At 33.5% G+C, this 17,754-nt stretch overlaps 1 protein-coding gene across 14 annotated transcripts in view; it reads left to right on the top strand.

Moving 5' to 3' along the window:
- The first annotated feature begins 448 nt into the window (after nt 1-448).
- The window catches only part of IKZF1 (IKAROS family zinc finger 1), a 96,106-nt gene continuing 78,800 nt past the window's right edge, over nt 449-17,754 (top strand). For 10 of the 14 annotated variants that reach the window (XM_058181681.1, XM_058181678.1, XM_058181677.1 and 7 more), the window contains exon 1: nt 518-596. Coding sequence is in view for 1 of the 14 variants with exons in the window: in XM_058181674.1 (XP_058037657.1) it covers nt 449-596 (148 nt within the window). In the remaining 13 variants the exon portion in view is untranslated. Of the gene's footprint in view, nt 597-14,948; nt 15,062-17,754 lie in introns of those variants that run through there. The other 4 variants (XM_058181679.1, XM_058181685.1, XM_058181674.1 and 1 more) reach the window with 3 other exon arrangements.

The raw sequence follows: 17,754 nt of genomic DNA, 5'->3' as shown, positions 1-17,754 counted from the left end.
TTCTAGTTAACCAGGTTTAGAACAGGGACATCATTTCCAAGACTATTCAGAGAAAAATGATAGACTAATATGGGGATTTTTTTAAAAATCAGGATATAAAGGCAACCCCCATCATCTTGGATTCTAAGGTATACTGGTGGTGAAGGTTCCTTTTTCCCAAGCTCGCTAATGAATGAAAATATCTTTGGATATCTTTCTCTTTGGATTTTTCTTTCACCAAGTAAATCAATACTTCCACACAAGGTGTACCCATCAGGATCCAAGAAGGCGAAGTGTGCCCTTGCCCTGCTTAGGCACCTTTGAGAGCAGCAGAAGGGGTGTTGCCTTCATCATCTGACAGGCACGACAAGTCCCCCGCGCTCTCTCCCTCCTGCCCACAAATGAAAAAGCTCCGCACACCCCGGTGCAGGGGCGAAATGCCCGCAGGAGCCACCGGCCGCCTGCAAAGATGTTGCACTGGAATGAGGAAGTGGAGTGGCGAGGGGAGGGACTGAGAGCGGAGCTGCCTCCTGTAGCTCTGCTTGGCCGAGGAGCCGCTGCACATGGAAGTGGAGAGATCTGGGCGAGTTCTTTGCATCCAGCTCCGGCCAGAGCAGGTACCGTATTTTCGCGCCAGAGCGCGCCCTCTAAATTGGTCCTGTCCTGTTCTGCTTTTCTGACTGATAACGGTTTTCTTTCTTTCTTTCTTTCTTTCTTTCTTTCTTTCTTTCTTTCTTTCTTTCTTTCTTTCTCGTTTGTTCTTTCTCTCTTTCTTTCGTTTGTTCTCTCTCTCTCTCCCTCCCTCCCTCCCTCCCTCCCTCCCTCTCTTCTTTTTCTTTTTCTTTTTCTTTTTCTATTTCTTTCGGAGCTATTTACTCTATGGCTGCAAACTTTTTTGGGAAGGGTGTAAAAAGCAGAAGTTTTATTCAGTAGCGAGAAGCAGACGGAGAGGAGCGAAGTGCGTGCGCTTCGAACAAGTGCTAGATCTCTCTCTCTCTCTCTCACACACACACACACACACACATACACACACACACACACACACATACACACACACACACACACACACACTCTCATATATACAAATGTATAATGAACAAATATCACGCTGCATTCTCTATTCGGAAGAGGGAAAACTTTTCAAGCGTCCGTCTGTCTCTAAACCTGAAAAGATAGTGGTTTGTTTCTTGAGCCGAGTTTACTTCTTTTTCTTTTCCCATTACAAACTGACCCATTAGTTGTAATCTGTGAAAAAGAGATTATGAAGTTTTACCCTTGCTCCCAAAAGCCTGAATTTCTGAAAGAGATAAGCAAAGGGATTTCTGTATACTTGCATTTTAAATTCTAAGGGGAAATGATAAGAAATTCAAAACAAATTCAGAGCTGAAGGGCTAAGTGAGGTCTATGAAAAACATGAAGCTCTAAGAAATAAAAGCTGTTTTTGGAAATATTTTCTGTCATTAATTGGGGCAGTTTCCCCCTCTTTTTAGACTGTTGCAACACCCAAATACAAGAAGCTGAATGTTTTTTTCTGAACTTTACAATTTACACACTCTTCTACCCTCCCAAAAAACAAGAAGTAAAAAATCAAGGATTCTTAGCATACCCAAATATTGGGCATTAAATAAACAAGTTGAACCCCCAAATTTGCACAAAATGCCCATGTAACACTTCATTTGGAGTCAAACCAACAGACTCTCATGAGTTGCAGGCATGCACTTCCAGTGTTAGCTATAAATAATCTGTTAATACTTATTCTACAAGAAATTTAATATTTAGGGCTCTTTAAACTTACTTATTAAAGACTGATATCAAATGAATTTGTCACAATAATGTAACACATAGAAAACATAAACAAATACTGATAGCATGTTTTTAAATTTATTATTTTCATTTTACTGGAAAAAAATGTCTCCCTTTTCTACTAATGGCTTCCTATTACTAATAAATTTGCTTAAACAAACAAGTTAGGTTTGAAAAGTTATATGCTGGACAGTGAGGACTGAAATGTATCATTTTATGTTCTAATCAGAAAATTTAGTTATTGAAAGAAGGGGAGATTTCAATTTTATGATTAGAAATATATTTGCCCCAATAGAGAATTTTTCATTTTTATAGATTCTCTACACTTTATAAGGCCAGCCATGAGTATGAAATTAGCATTTCTGAAACTGTATTAATCATTGAACCAAAAAGTAAAATTGATTCAGGAAATAACTATTAAATCTGCATTTAAAAACAGAATTATTGTATAAAGAAAGCTTACTTTCTATGGGCAATACAACGCAGCTCTACTGATCTTTCCTGATATGTTTATATATAAAACAATGAAAAAGTGAGTAATCCACTGAACTTGTCAGTAAGACATCAGGTAAAATACATGATTAGCTGGGCAATAAGCATTTCGTCCATAGGTAAAGCAAGATTAAGTTTAGAAATTCAGTCACTGAGAAATTCATTAAATTGCAATCCTAAATATGCTATAAGCCTCCTTAAAAGACAATGGGACTAGTTTCCATAAATCTCCAGTGAGTCCTAAACATTTTTACTGGGAGAAGCCAAAGCTAAATATTTTTATTGGGAAAAATTGAAACAGAACTGTAGTTAAATGTTTCTAATAATCTCCCCCTACCACTTTCCCATTTATAAAGCTGTATCTCTGGATCTATGAGCAGAAAACCTTTAATTTGTACTATTTAATCCATTCTTAATATATACTGAGTGCTAAAATTAAACTTCAGGCAAATGAATAAAGCAATTTTGTGCACTCTTCTTTCACAGAGCACCTACTGAATCCAGTGCTACTTATGAATCAAGAAAAATGCATTAAATTGAAATGCATAGTTAAGTTGCACAAACAATTGCATACACGTAAATTCAACGTTGAATAGGAAGTTTTAAAAAACGGGATTGTCTGCATGTCCAGATTTTTTTAATGAAAGTCCTGTTCAAGAGAAGCTGAATTAACAGTCCTTAACCAACTTTCGCTTGAATTCACTGGTATAAAATATTCCTGGAGGCGATTGAGATTTATTCCAGATAAGAATAGATATGGAATGACAGTAAACATAATGATAGTTCAGCAGCATCAAAGAATGAGTTCAAGAAAGAAATCACATCCATTTTCAGTGAGGTCTTTGAGTCTGAATTATACAAGTTCTCAGCTATTTATTTATGTCCTGAATTCTATTTGAGTCCCTGATTTAACTTTATTTTCTCAAATATTCTTGCCAGACAAATGTTCTATTATTATAGTAATTGGATGGAAAACATACTTACAAAATGCTTGGTTCAAAGGATTAATGCAATAGTAATGGTGATAATAATAATAATAGTTGTAGTAAGTAATGGTATAGTAGTAGTGATGCATAACTTCCCAGCTTTTTCATTTTTTTAAGATCATGCACCTACTTAGAAAAATGAAAACCATTTATTTTACATCAAAGTCAATATAAAGATTTACTACAAATGCACTAAGTCTAAAGTAGTTTTTAGATACAAAGCACTGAACTATATCCCTTCCAAAAAAAAAAAAGCATGAATGTTCATGTAGAAATAGTGATGTTTGTGAGAAGTGTTTGTTCTGTACCCCATCCCTGCAAAGGCTTCCTTTTATATCTGTATAGATTCAAAATAAATTTTCTTTTCACACAAGTAATCCACAGTAGCAATGAAAGGAAGCTTTGGGGATCTTCATAAATATCTTCTATGAGCATATTTTAAAAAGTTTTTTTTTCTAACTGCACCACTTAACTCCAAATGTTTTACACTGACAAGATATTGTTATTTTGTATCACAAACTTATAATTTTGATTTTTTTAAACAGAAAGCTAAATTTTAAATTAAACATAACATGAAATCTTAACATCTTAAGATTTAATCAGCATTCTTAGAATTGTAATTTAGTTGCAATATGGGAATCAGGCTTACATTTCTTCTTGGAAATGTACCATGCAAATTAATATAGCTTGAGCAAATAAAATTGCATATATCACAATAGCATATTTAGTGATTGAAATGTATAAGTAAATTCAGGACCTTTTCCTTTTACTGTGAATTTAAGTATCAGTGTCACAAACTTTCTCAGATGGTTGAATGCTGACACACCAAGATAGCTGATCTTTCATAGGTACAGTTAGATCTTTTTAAGACTGTCAAATATATTTGGTTCATTACCATCTCTTTTTAAATAAGCTAGTGCATCAAATAAATCTTAAACATAAGGCAAGCCATTGTAAAACAGAAGTATGAAAATGTAAAATTCCATACATTAAAACAAGCTAATTCATTCATTGCTTAAAAATAAAAGTATACTTAATTTATGTTGTCAGAAAAGCATGTTCAATATGTTTAATATCAATATTTAATTCTTATTAAATAACAATACCCCTATTACAGTTTAATGTGCTAAAGTAAATACATTAAGCATCCAATACTAACAGATTATTTATAAATATATATAATGGGAAGACCTACTGAAACATATAAGCTCCATTCTCTATAGTGCAAGTATATTTATTAGAAGATATTAGAAAGTTTTCTGATATTTAGCTATCTCTTTTCAGAGCATAAGTTCAATTTTTGAAGAGCCAATGTGAATATCTATGAGTCAAGTTCTGAACTTTGATTTCTGAAGGTGAAGAGAACAAAATAAGCATTGAAACTCAAAATGATGATCACTTAGAGAAGTTAGTTGTTTTTAATGTCAATAGAAACTTTTCAAACAAGGAAAAAGGTTTCAGTGTGGCTTTTTTATTAAATGACTGCAAAACAGTCTGGCAAAAATATATTGAATCTGAATCATATAACACCTATTATTAGACTCTGATTTTAATTGAGGAGGGCTGTAGTGTTTCACTATGTCCTTGATGTGCTGTTTCTAGATCCAAAAGTAACTTATCAACGCCATTCTCTCTTTTTTTGGTTAAAAATGAATCATTATCATTACATAGGTACACCAGCATTGTATTCAAGTATTCTGAAAGTTATGGTGATAGGAATGTCAAAGACAAAATGCTCAAAGGTAGTTTGGTACTATTTCATCAATCATAAAAGATATCAGCCATTTATGAATTGTTGTGGTCCAGTATAACACATGCTGGGATATGGGGCATGGTTTCCTTAATTATTACTGGTTTCCCAATTTGAAGGATTACTTGAAATTTGTTCCCTAACTTCATTAACTGGTGATAAAACTGACTTTTTATAATGTAAAAGATGGGAAACTAAATTCTTCTCACATTACTTGCAGAAATACAAGCTGCTGACTCTACCTTTCTGGAATTTTCTTTATTAATGATAGTTATATATATATCCTTTAACCAAAATTATTCAAATATTTTAGGCTCATATCATTACCAAATGTTTAATTAGGTTAAGGGAGAATACCTGACTTTGGGTCATGCAAACAAGTTGAAGAAGCCATCTCCAAAGAACCATCTTTGGAGATGCTCTGAGATGCAGAAAAAGATGTGTAAGACAGTAGTGCTCCTTTATTTCACTAGCAAAAAGTGCCTACAGTTGAGTGTGCTCTCTCTGAAGGTAGAGATTACTGCACAAATTTGCTTCATAACTGAGGCAAGATTTGAATCTGAATTTTGTTAGATCTAAACAACCATTATCTGTCAATTTTACATTATTTACTCTAGATAGAAGCATGGTTCTTTATGTTCCCCAGTCAATATATACACATTCAGGTTCATTTTCTGCCTTAAAATATTCGTATATCATGTTTATAGTGTAATAAGTGAATATTGAAACAAAGAACAATTAAATGAAATAATTAAATGACATTTTTAGTTTATAATCACATCATGCTGTAGAGGGCTTGACAGTTGCAAGTTGGCACATATGATTTTCAACTTTGTAAACTTTGTAAAAAAACCTCAACTATTTTAATTTTAATTAATAGATATTAATTAAATAATCATTGGATCAGATCTACAACTATGCTGCAGTTTAAATTTATATGTAATATATAATGTTTAGTTCATTGAACTATGTTCAATATGTCCTTTTTCTCCTGTTTTAGAGTCACACTTATGTTCAGCCCTTTCTATTGAGGTTAGATGTAAACAAGATCTACTTTTTTATTCTGACTTAGGTATTTCTATTCAGTTGTAGATCAGTTTGTTAAGGGAAACATTTCCTTCTTGGATCCCTTTTGACTTTTGAGACTATGCCCTCATAATATTGCAAGACTTATGTGGAGGTGAGAAATGTAAGCTGACCGAGAGAACCAAAGACATCTTTGCAGTGTTTCCTAGAACTAGAGGATACAGAATTCTTCATTTGTGTAAACTCCACTTTCCTCCTGGGATTTTCCTCCCTTTCTTCTATAGCCAGGGTGTCATGGCAATTTACCTCCATTCCTCCCATTTTCCCAGCCACTTGAAGTTTTACAAAACTTCATATATATTTTTTTGTGAAGTGAAAAGATAGTGAAGGGAGAACAAAGATGGGATGCCAGGTCACTCCTGGTTTTTGTGACCTTCCCAGCTAGACCGGAAGGAATGCTGCTATTATTTAAAGATTGAAGCACAAGTAGCGAAGATACTTGCCTAACAGTGTGAAAATATTGCAAAGGTAAGAGATGCAAGACCAGTGTCTATGTGAAAGTGATAGCCATTCTCCAAAGAGATGGACAGTAGATTCTGAAACCTTCTTCCACACAATAACTTTCAGAGAAGGGTTCCAGTAGGTCCCGCTGCTCATACTTTTGTGAAAAATCAAGACCCTGAAACAAATGCAGGCAACTACTTTGCAATCTGAAATCCAAATCACTCATCTCACACCAAAGCATATGTATTAAAAAGAAATCTTGCTATACATCAGACTCTAAACCCTCCTTTCATTGCTTGCTCTGGGAGATCATTTGAAATAGGCCATTTCATCACCCTGCAGTAGAAGTAGAAAAAGATGCAGACATGCATAGGTTATTGTGTCTGTATTTCCATTCCCTGTTCAATTCAAAGTAAAATTAAGAAGTAATTACTGACCAATATTTGGTTTAGATTCACTTCTGTAAGGAATACCGAAGTGCGGGGGAAGCCTCCATGGTTGAACAAGTATGAAGCTAATAACTGGAATGCAGAAATACTATCCTCTTTTCAAAAGATTTCTTCAAAATGTTTAGATGCCTTGATTTTGGTTTGTAGTTTATATTTCTGTGAAATTTACACAATCATTTTTAAACCAATAATCCTATAGTGCTTTTCAGTTCTATTAATATCTATCACTATTTGCCATCTCTCTTAAAATTACTTGGGATATTATATACCTCTTCAAAATTCAGTCTCCTCTTCAATCTCAGTCAAGTCCAATTTTCCTTGATTAAGATGTGTTCCTGCAAAACTTAATTAGTTTTATGTCAACTTAATAACTACGGAGGAAATAAATGTGAAGCATTAACTTCTGTGGATTGTTCAACTCTATTATTTAAACTTTATGCCTATAACAGCATTGAAGCTCATGTGCACAAATGTCTATAACTGCCTATAACTTTCTAGGAGATTTCTACTCCATTTTCATACAGAACTACTTGCAATAAGTGCTTAATCTGCACCAAAATTAAAATAAGAATGTGCTGTCTTGTTTTATGGGGTACACTATACATATTTGTTCATCAGTTTGCCAATTCAGTTTCAGTAGATGTAATTCAGGGAACTCAGGAGAGCACTGCATTCCAGTGCTAGTTGATCAGCCCGATTTGTTTCTATGAAGGCTGATCAAGTAAAGCTATGTTGCACTCACCCATAATAAGGAAATGCCACAGGAGTCATGTTATATGATGAGGATTTCTCAGTGAATAGTCTCTGCCATATACACTTTAGCATAGCGGATAAAGCCTTTACAGTAAAAAATAATAATAATATCAGAAATAGAGCATATCACTTTAAATAAATACAATACAAATATTCCTTACTAGTTAATCTGTATGAAATGCTTACTTATTGCAGGCAATCAAATATATGGCTATCCAAAATGCATAGCAAATGAATCCTATACATTCACATACATTTCTAGATCCGTGTTGTGTTTCTTCCATGGGCCAACTGGCATATCTGCCACAAAGAAGAGAGAGTTGACTTATTCTCCAAAGCACCTGCGTGCAAGACAAGAAGCAATAGGTAGAAACTCATTAAAGAGAGAACCAATCTGGAACTAGGAGAAACTTACTGACAGTGAAAATAATTAAAGTAGTGGGTGCTCCATTTTTGGAGATTTTCAAGACGAACTTTGGACAGCTTTTTGTCTAGGATGCTATATGTTTTTACTGCCAGGCAAGGGGTTGGAGTAGAAGACCACTAAAGTCCTTCCAGCCCTGTGAATCTATAATTTTAACTCAAAGATGATTGCCTACTCACAAATAAAAGTGCAAAATTTGGTAAATAGTACTCTGAAATAGAGCCTACTAAGTCACTACTGCTAAGATAGGTGCCAACATAATTTTAACTTCATGCATCATTAGACCTCACTGCCTTGGTCTTTTTCCTCTATTCTTAGTGTTTGAGAGATCAGTTCATGAGCATATGTCTCTCACACCCATTTTACCCATTTAACATTGCTTAAGCATTCCTTTTTTTATTGAACTGCTGCTTTCATTTTTTAGAAAAATCCATTTTGTTGGACACTCAGATATTATTCTTTTTTAAAATTATTAAATTTTAATTATTTTAAAGAACAAATATACCCCAAAAAGAAACAATAAACAGAGAAAAGTACAAATAAATTAGATTAAATTTACAGATTAAAAAACCATCAATAATTATATTTACAATATATTATTATATAATTATGAATAACTTAATATATTATGCACATGATTTCTAATGGTCCAATACTGGCATTTTATGAATTTGGTATCATGCCAGTAGCACTATAAAGTATGCCATTATCACTTGAAGATTTTTCTAGAACAGAAACTGATGTATCCACTTTTACAGAATTTGTTGCTTGATTTGAGATAGAGCTGAAATTGGAAGAAAAGATACTTATAGTTTTCCACCAACTGCAGTATTATTCTGCTATCAGCTGATGCCTCTAAGCCCTATGCAGACCCCAAATATGACTACCCAAGAAGTACCCACTAAATTTTGAGTTAAATACAAATAATTAATTTTCACTTAAATTAATTTAAAACAAATGAACTTTTTGCTCTGGTCCTGTCTATATTTTTGCATGTTCTTAATCTGAGAAGGAGCACATTATTACTTTTTTCCTAAAGGGAATCATAGGTCAATTCAAATGAAACAAGTAATACTGAATACAGAAAACAAATATTTAAGTAGCTTAATTTATGTTTGTGGGAAAGATTTAAAATGAACATGTCTTTTCCCTTCCCTCATCAAGAATGAATCTTTCTTTGTGGCTAGTTGAAATAGTGAAAAGGACTGATGCCTGGTCAGAGACCATAGCATTAATCATCTTTAATCCATCCCATTAAATTAATGGGATGTCACTCATTTAACTCTGACCTGGAATTTGAGTTAGTTCCTAAAATAAGTTAACTTGAAAGAGCTGACCCAAGGAAGAAGAAGGTGAGTTGATTAACTCATTTTAGGAATCCTTTCACCAATTTGAAGGGCAAAAATCTAATAGCTGATTTGTGTTTTTTTTTAAACCTGGAATTCCTTAAACAGTCTTGAGAAATTAGAAAACAATGTCAGAATTATTGAATGCATTCCATTAAACATATTGGAATATGAATAAAACAGGTACACTCTTATTGTTATGTCAGAATGTTTTGTAATTTCTTTAAAATCTTACCTTTTATGTGACCTTTTTGTGATCCAAATACTGCCACTTCTTTAAAGAGCGGGCTAGCAGGCTCTTTTCAAACAAAGATAATCTACAATCTCACTTAAAATGATACTTTTCTGGATTGGTAACACTGTGACCGTACCGAGGAAGACCAAATTAGGGCAAAATGGGACTTCTTTATCACTGATCTTTGTACTGAATTAGCAGGTGGCAAGTGCAATTTTTTTACTCCTGTACTGTATCTGTCAAAATGTCTTCTTTTATTCAAATGCTCAAAAATATAATCGACTTTGCATCTGGTTATCCCACTTAGTGTGACATTGACTTTACCTATTAAATTGAAATAAAAGCAATACTTATGGAATTTTCACATAATCAAAGACTAGGAAAAACTGCTATAATTGGACAGAATACTGATCTCAAATTCATGCTGCATGAAGCATATTTCTTTATCCTGGGAAAATGATTGACATTATAATAGTTTACAGAGTTAGACCTGCATACGGCTACTGATGTCACTATACTTAGACACAAATAAACTTGCATAGGATTGGGTTAATTTATGCAGCTTTCATGAGCATGTGGCATTTGTAATAATTTTCCTTACCATATTTCAAATATTAAAATGCGAAGAGCAAGTAAGATAATTTAAATGCCATTTATAAAGGGAACTATCTTTTCTATCAACAGGATGTAATGTGAATTAATCCAAAAAGAAGGAAATGTTTTTAATACATTATTTTCACAGAACATCTTGCTCACATGTGAATTTGGTAACAAGAAATTGATTCAGAATAATGAATTATACAGGATGTTCTGAACATATTTGTGTTTATATTTTTAATTTTTAATTTGTTTAAAAAAATAGAAACACACAAAAGCTTCAAATTTGTGGCCCTTGAAAGTGAGTTCCAGCTAATACAGTGAGCTTTCCTTTCATGGATATGACTGTGATTTTAGTCATATTCCAATTGGGGGGGTGGGAAATTGCAAAAAGAAGGATACAAATTGGATTCATTAGGTAGGTAGGTGTCTGATGTGAAACAGTTTGCTTATTACTATAACCGTCAATTCATGTAACTTCCTGAGAAAAGAAACTATGACTAAATATGATCCCTTTTTTTCTACAGAAAAGTTCCATATAGATGTGTTAACACTGCAGAGGAGGAAATGAATTGATCTTAATTATAAACTTTGTTTCTTGCACATCTTGATAATCTTGGAGAGAAAACTTACTTAATGGAAATTTGAGAAAGAAAGACTACTATGTTTCTCAGTTTTTGTTTCTAGAAAGGACTTTTTTGTTAGTTATTATTTGTAGTATGCGGGAGAGGAAATTAAAAATAGAATTAAAATGGTTCTAAAGTAGAATCTTTCACAGGGATTGAGAGGTCTACTTTATTAAATTCCAGTAATAAAGTTAATTATCAGCTGCTAGTAGAGATATTGAATACTTTTAATTAAAGACAGTTTTCAATTTTGGACAAAGGTTTCCAGCGCATTCATCCATAAGAATCTGTATTTAGTTTGGCAAAATTGTCTAAGTGTAGGACTGTCCAAACTTATAAATGCATGTCTGGGTCTATATGGGTGGATAGAGCCATTAAGATAATAAAAGTCTGGGTTTTGTTTTGTTTTGTTTATTTTTCTTTCAAGTCAGTGTTGACTCCTGACAGCTACCTGGATTAATCCCTGCAATTTTCTTAGCAAGGTTTTCTAGAAGTGGTTTGCCATACCTCCTTCTTAGAAGAGTGACTGACCCTTAGTCTGGTTTTGTGGCTAAAACAGGGCCAGAGCTCACAGTATCCTGGTTTCTAGCCTTAACTATTACAGCAAACTGTATTGTAAGAGCCCAAGCGCTTCTCATTTATTATCATTATCAAGATATTATCCCAAGCTTTGCTCCCCAGGAGACACGGACTCTTCTACAAACCAAAGGGAACAAACTGAGAAGGCTGGAAGCTCTTGCCCCTGCCCCTCTCTGCTGCCCAAAAATTTTTCTGCTGACGCTATTTATCATGCCCTTGAGCTAAAAAGTATGTGTTACTTTTTAAAACTGCCAGTGGGCTGCCCAAGGCTGCATGGTAGACTGCATGTTGTATAGACCTGCTTTAAACTAACATTTGGAAGACCCCATTGCTGTTGAGTACTGTGGCAACTTCCTGAGCAGGAAATGACCAGAGGTTTTCCAGACTAGCTGACGAATACTGACATCTTGTTCTGAGGAGTTTTTACACAAATCAAAACTTTGAGACCAGGTAATAAGACTCGTGTTCTTTGTTTGGAACAAGTGCCAGCATTATAAGTTAGAAGAGTGCAGTGTGCGATGATTCTCCTGGTGGTAGGTTGACAAGTAACTGTCCTTGGTGATTCCTCCCAATGCATTATCATTTAATTCTGGTTTGGGGAACAAGCAGTACAGCTGAGGATTTTCTTCTAGTCCCTGCTAATTGGCTAACTTTTTGTTTGATATATATAATAAAGGTAAATACATCATTTGCTGCCTCATATTTTCCCTATGTCACTTGTGTTAACTATTTTACAGGTAATCCTCCATTTATGATCATAATTGACCCTGGCAATTACAGTTGTAAGTCATGACAGTTATAAAGCAGGTCACCACATGACCAGATTTTTACAATCTTTTTTCCAAAGGTTGTTAAGCAAATGTTGAGGTCATTAAGCAAATGCAGTAGTTTGTAAATGAACAAAGCAGTTGTTAAGGAAACCCATTGTTTGCTACTGGGCATTTTTTGCCAGAAACCGTAAGTAAATGCCAGTTATGATCTGGCATTACAATCATAAATCCTAATCATGAGACTTCAGGGCACTAAATGTGGGCCAGTTGCCGAATGCCCAAAATGGAGTCATGTGATCATAGGGCGGGTACAACAGAATTTTAAAAATGGGTTGCATATCTCTTCTGAGGAGGTTCATCAGAAGTTCAAAATGTCACTGGCCACTAGTCATAAGTTGAGGACTATCTGTAAAAAACAAAATCTGGAATACTGCAAAGCAAAGTGCCTGCTTCCCATTCTTTAAAAAACCATTAACATATATACACATAGACAATATTTAGAAAATTTAAATGATGTCAGTCTGAAAAAGGTAATAAAAACAATTTAGAATGGCATTGAATATCTTCAGTGGGCAGAAAATGGGGTGGATACAGTAAGCTTTCTGGCAAATAGCCAGAAAGTAAATAGCCTTTTCAAAATAGCTATGCCTCTTGCAGCAGCAACAACAAGGAGTGATCACTTGCCCTTGAAATTCCAGTAAACCTGGGCCACATGAACCTTTCTCAAGTTTATTAAGAAGGCTGATGCAGTTCTGAGTGATATGCTTTGGTGATAAAGATACTGCATCATAAAATACCTTTGATATCTGTACTAGGTTTTCTTGCCAAAATGGTTTTCTCTGAAAAAAAACCTTTCAAATCAACATATTGACCACAATTGCTAATAAAACCGAGGGAAAAACACAGAAGAAAATAGAGGGCAATTGTTTTCTTTTCTGCTATATGAAGTAGATACATAAATCAATATATTCTCAATATCCTATAATCCATAAATACACTTGCTTAATACTTTCTTAAAATAGCTGGCTCGCATCAACTCTTAGGGCAGTGAATTCCATATGAAGCTCAATGATATGTATCACAGTTTTTCCTGTTATCCATTCAGAGTTTGTACTGGGTGACAATTTATATTGGGGAAGTTTTAACAGTTTTGCCCTACACCCTATACCCTAACTAAACTCATGGTGTATTTTTTTGTTTAAATGGGGTCCACCAGATGTCACACAATGTTTGCTATAATTTTTAAAAGAATTATTTTAAAAAGAAACTTTTTGAAAAATGAAAAATGATAGCAGTAGGTTCTTTTAACTTCGGGCAGACTCAAGATAGTTCTATGAGTGGTTCATAATTCATTTGTTGTTAATAATTTGATAAAATTTCAAATTTCTAGATATAATTTTAGAGCACTTTTTTCTATTCATTGCCTATTTCCAGAGACTTTACTCTCTTTTTTTCCTAAATGCTATCTAGAGTTCTGTGAATATGGTTAGGGAAGCCAAGTTTCCTCCAGATAATTCCCATGATTGCCATTAATTCTGATGTAACTCACTATGAACTATTGAAAATTTTTCCCAATATTTTGGAAAAATATTTTCAAGTGTACCAAATTGGGGAAAGCCTGGTGATAATTTGTGCATCTGAGTTCTGGCTTGGGTATGATAAATTGTGTAAAGTTCCTTCAAAAGTGGTTAGAATTCAAATCTATACTGTGGACTATGTCTTTGAAATTCATTCCCATTTTTCTAAGAGGAAAAACCATCAGTGTAGTAAGCAGAATATAAAAATATTTATTACCATCTCTACAAGTTAAATTCAAAGGCCATTTTAGGGCAAATTAAATAAAAACATGCAAATTAATGGTAATATCTTGAAGTTTACATAGAGTTTTTATGGAGATCAGGTGCTATGTTGCTTAAGTCAAATCAGCTTTTCCCCTTTTGTAACTTATTTGCTTTACAGTACTAAAGCAATGTTTTGATATCTTTGAAATATTGTTGTAAAGTGGACTTTTTTTTCTCTTCATTCTCCACATAGCATATGTTCCTTTTTCTTTGAAGGGTAAAATAAAGTCATCTTTTCACATTTGAGTTAAGGATAATGTAAGGGAATTGTTATTCTCTTCAATGGTTAGAGATCATATCTGCTTTGCTGGAGTGTTATATAGGTAGACAGGATTGTCAAACTGATTGGTAATATACATTTATGTAGGAAGAATTCTTACTGTCTTTAATGAAGCTTACTAACAATACTATAGGTTTGCAAATAAGCTCCACTGAAAATGCAGAAATCACAAAAAAGGCATTGCAAATCTTGTTTAAATTAAGGTAATAGAATTCAATGTTCAAAATGACTTGGATGGAGGATCATATTATTCCAATCTTTAAATATACTGAGAAATTCAAGGAATGTTTTCTTGACATTGATTGGAACTTATCTAAAACTACAAACTGAACTGCAGCTTATTCTGGTTGAATTCCAATTGGGATACATATATGAAGCACACGTTGCTGCAAGAATAGAGTATTTTGTTGTATGAAGTATTCTTAATGTGTGACACTCCCTCACCTGGATATTAATAATGTTACATCTCAGGATCAAATAGTTTTTGATGTTTTCTTTGTTCTTAACTAGGATTGGATGAGAATTTTGGCACGGAGACTATGGAATTTTAGCCTTTGGTCACTGCCTAGATACCAATTTGTCTATGATAAAGTGCTCGCCCCACTCCTCAATAAATAGTAGGTAACTACTAATAGAATACATGTTTCAAATCTCATTTTGGGGGGATCCCAGTTTAGTCAGAGACCTGAATTGCAGGACTGAGTGACAAAAATCAAGCAGTCTTTATTATGCCAAGATTTTATAATTACATACATTTTACAATTATGCATTTCCTTTATGGAAAAGCTGTGCATGACTGAAATTTTCTATATAATGTGGAAAACAACATTTGAGATATTCAGTTCCAGCTTCATTTATTGCAGTTTGGGCTGTGGATGTTTTAAATACATTTGTATCCTATTCTTAAATGTAATAACAAGAAGTATCAGAAAGACAGAACAATAATAAAATAATTATTATTTATCCATAGCACAAGAAGGAAAGCAATAATGTTGAAGCAGTGGATCTTTTCTGTTTATATACAACTTAATTGATGTATATTTATAAAAAAACATGATATCATTTCAATTGTCAGAAGATTCTGGAAAAAACATTTTGGTTACCAGGCAAATCTAGATTTTAAACATAATTAACATTCATATGTACTATAAAATAAATAAATATAGATATATATTTTAAAAATACAAACTATGATATTTCCAAAGATGAACTGTTTAAAATTTCTTGACTTCAATATAAGGGTATTGCATATTTACAACTCTCTTATGGACATCAAGGTTCTTTGATAGAATTGTAGCTTTGCTAATATGATAATGAGAGGTATTTTCTTCTGTTTGCCTGCTAGTTTGGAATATGTATTACAAGATAGGTATAGTGAAGTGAAATTTGCAGAAACAAAACTGGTTTCCTATGCACAACTAAGATGGCGCATGCTCTATATCTATAGAAAAACTAACTTTTATTTTATTATTTACTGATTTTTTAAAATTATAAGCATCTCTTCTCACAGTTTGTGACTCTGGCTGGCATACAACAGTAAAGATAAAAAGAAAATCAAGATCCAAAAAAGGCAAAGTGAAAACAACACAAGAAAGCAAATACAGGTAGTCCTCAACTTATGACTACAGTTGAGCTCAAAGTTATGTTGCTAAGTGAAAAATCTGTTAATTGAGTTTTGCCCCATGTTATTACTTTTCTTGCCACATATATAATAACCCAGTTGTTAAGTGAATCTGGCTTCCCCATTGACTTTGCTTGTCAGAAGGTCTCAAAAGTTGATCGCATGACCTGTGGACATTGCAACTGTCATAAATATGAACTGGTTGTCAAGCATTTGAATGTAAATCATGTGACTATGGGGATGCTGCAAAGATTGTGAGTGTAAAAAATGAACATAAGTCACTTTTTTCAGGGCCGTTGTAACTTTGAACTGTCACTAAATGAACTGTTGTAAGTTGAGGGCTACCTTTACTAATATATATTATAAGCAACATATACTGAAGGCCACTGATGAAAATGTACACTTTCATAAAATGGACTCATTCAACATTCTGGTCAAATGTATGCTAGAAGAACCAGATCTTTCTGAAGTCTATCAAAAATCAGGAACAACAATAAAGAAGGCATATATGCATCATTCTTATATCTAAACATATTTATCCTTTATGCTAGTGAAAATATTATGGATAGACACAAAGTAGAAGACTGGAATAGAAATATAAATATTTTACATTTGTTGTTAAAACAGTTTAACTCATGTTGAATTAATCACTTACAAGCGCTTAACATTAAATGCAATATAGTCTCATAATGATCCATATGGATATCTTATGGCATGAATATAAACCATCCGAATATGAACATGTCTGTTCCTGTGAATTTTTCCATATGCGACTAGTCCTATCGTTGAGGACAATGAGGAGCTGCCTTGCTGCTCTAAATAAGGCTCCTGTCCTCAGCTGATAGAGAGTGCTGTTGTGTTGCTGATAGTGAAGTGTACAAGTTTTTATGCATCTTCATCTCTTTTACTTACTTCTGTGGTAATTTAAATCATAGGTCAGGACTCCGTTTTCAAGCCATGGAATAGTCCGTTCTTCTAGGAGTGCCATCTATATGTAGGATGTCAATGGATGTCAATGGGCTTAACTTTCAGGAAGAGAAAACCCCCTACATTTTCCCCCTTCTGAATTCTGTATAGGCATTTGCCAGATAAATGTTGCTAAACATTCACCAGTTCCCAAGAGAAATGTGTGTTAAAAAATATATACAAACCTTGTACAATGTAGGGGTAGAAAATCCATAATCGATTCAGAAGTATTTGTCTGAACAAAAAAGTGACAATTGAATAAAATTGAAGTAGAAAATAGAGATTGGTCTGTCTCAGGTCTAAAGGTCTATATAATTCTTGTATCATGTCTTCTTTAAAGGAATTCTGAGCTGTATTTTATTATTCATTTTATTCATTAAAAAAGTGACCCCAGTATTGTGAATTTTAGCACGAGATAGACTCAACAAAATAATTCAACATAATTGAAAATAATTTAATTAATTTTAAAAATACCAAACAATTACCATCACTATAATGTTATCATTTTTAATAAAAAAGTTAAAATACTAAAAGCAGCACTCAGGAATGATTGACCTCAATTCAAAACTTGATTATTTAGATAATGTCAATTATTCAGTCCAAGGGGAGAACATTTTTTGCTCAGGTACTACATATTCTAAATCATTTAGAATTTTAAATGTCTTGAACAAAGGCCTATGGTTTCTTTCAAACTGATGTTAAATGGATTCCACAAGCCATTCCTGAT

The sequence above is a fragment of the Ahaetulla prasina genome, chromosome 4, assembly GCF_028640845.1.
Source record: "Ahaetulla prasina isolate Xishuangbanna chromosome 4, ASM2864084v1, whole genome shotgun sequence".
NCBI classification, from domain to species: domain Eukaryota; kingdom Metazoa; phylum Chordata; class Lepidosauria; order Squamata; family Colubridae; genus Ahaetulla; species Ahaetulla prasina.
Note: the sequence above shows the minus strand (reverse complement) of the source record. Positions and strands in the feature narration are given on the sequence as shown.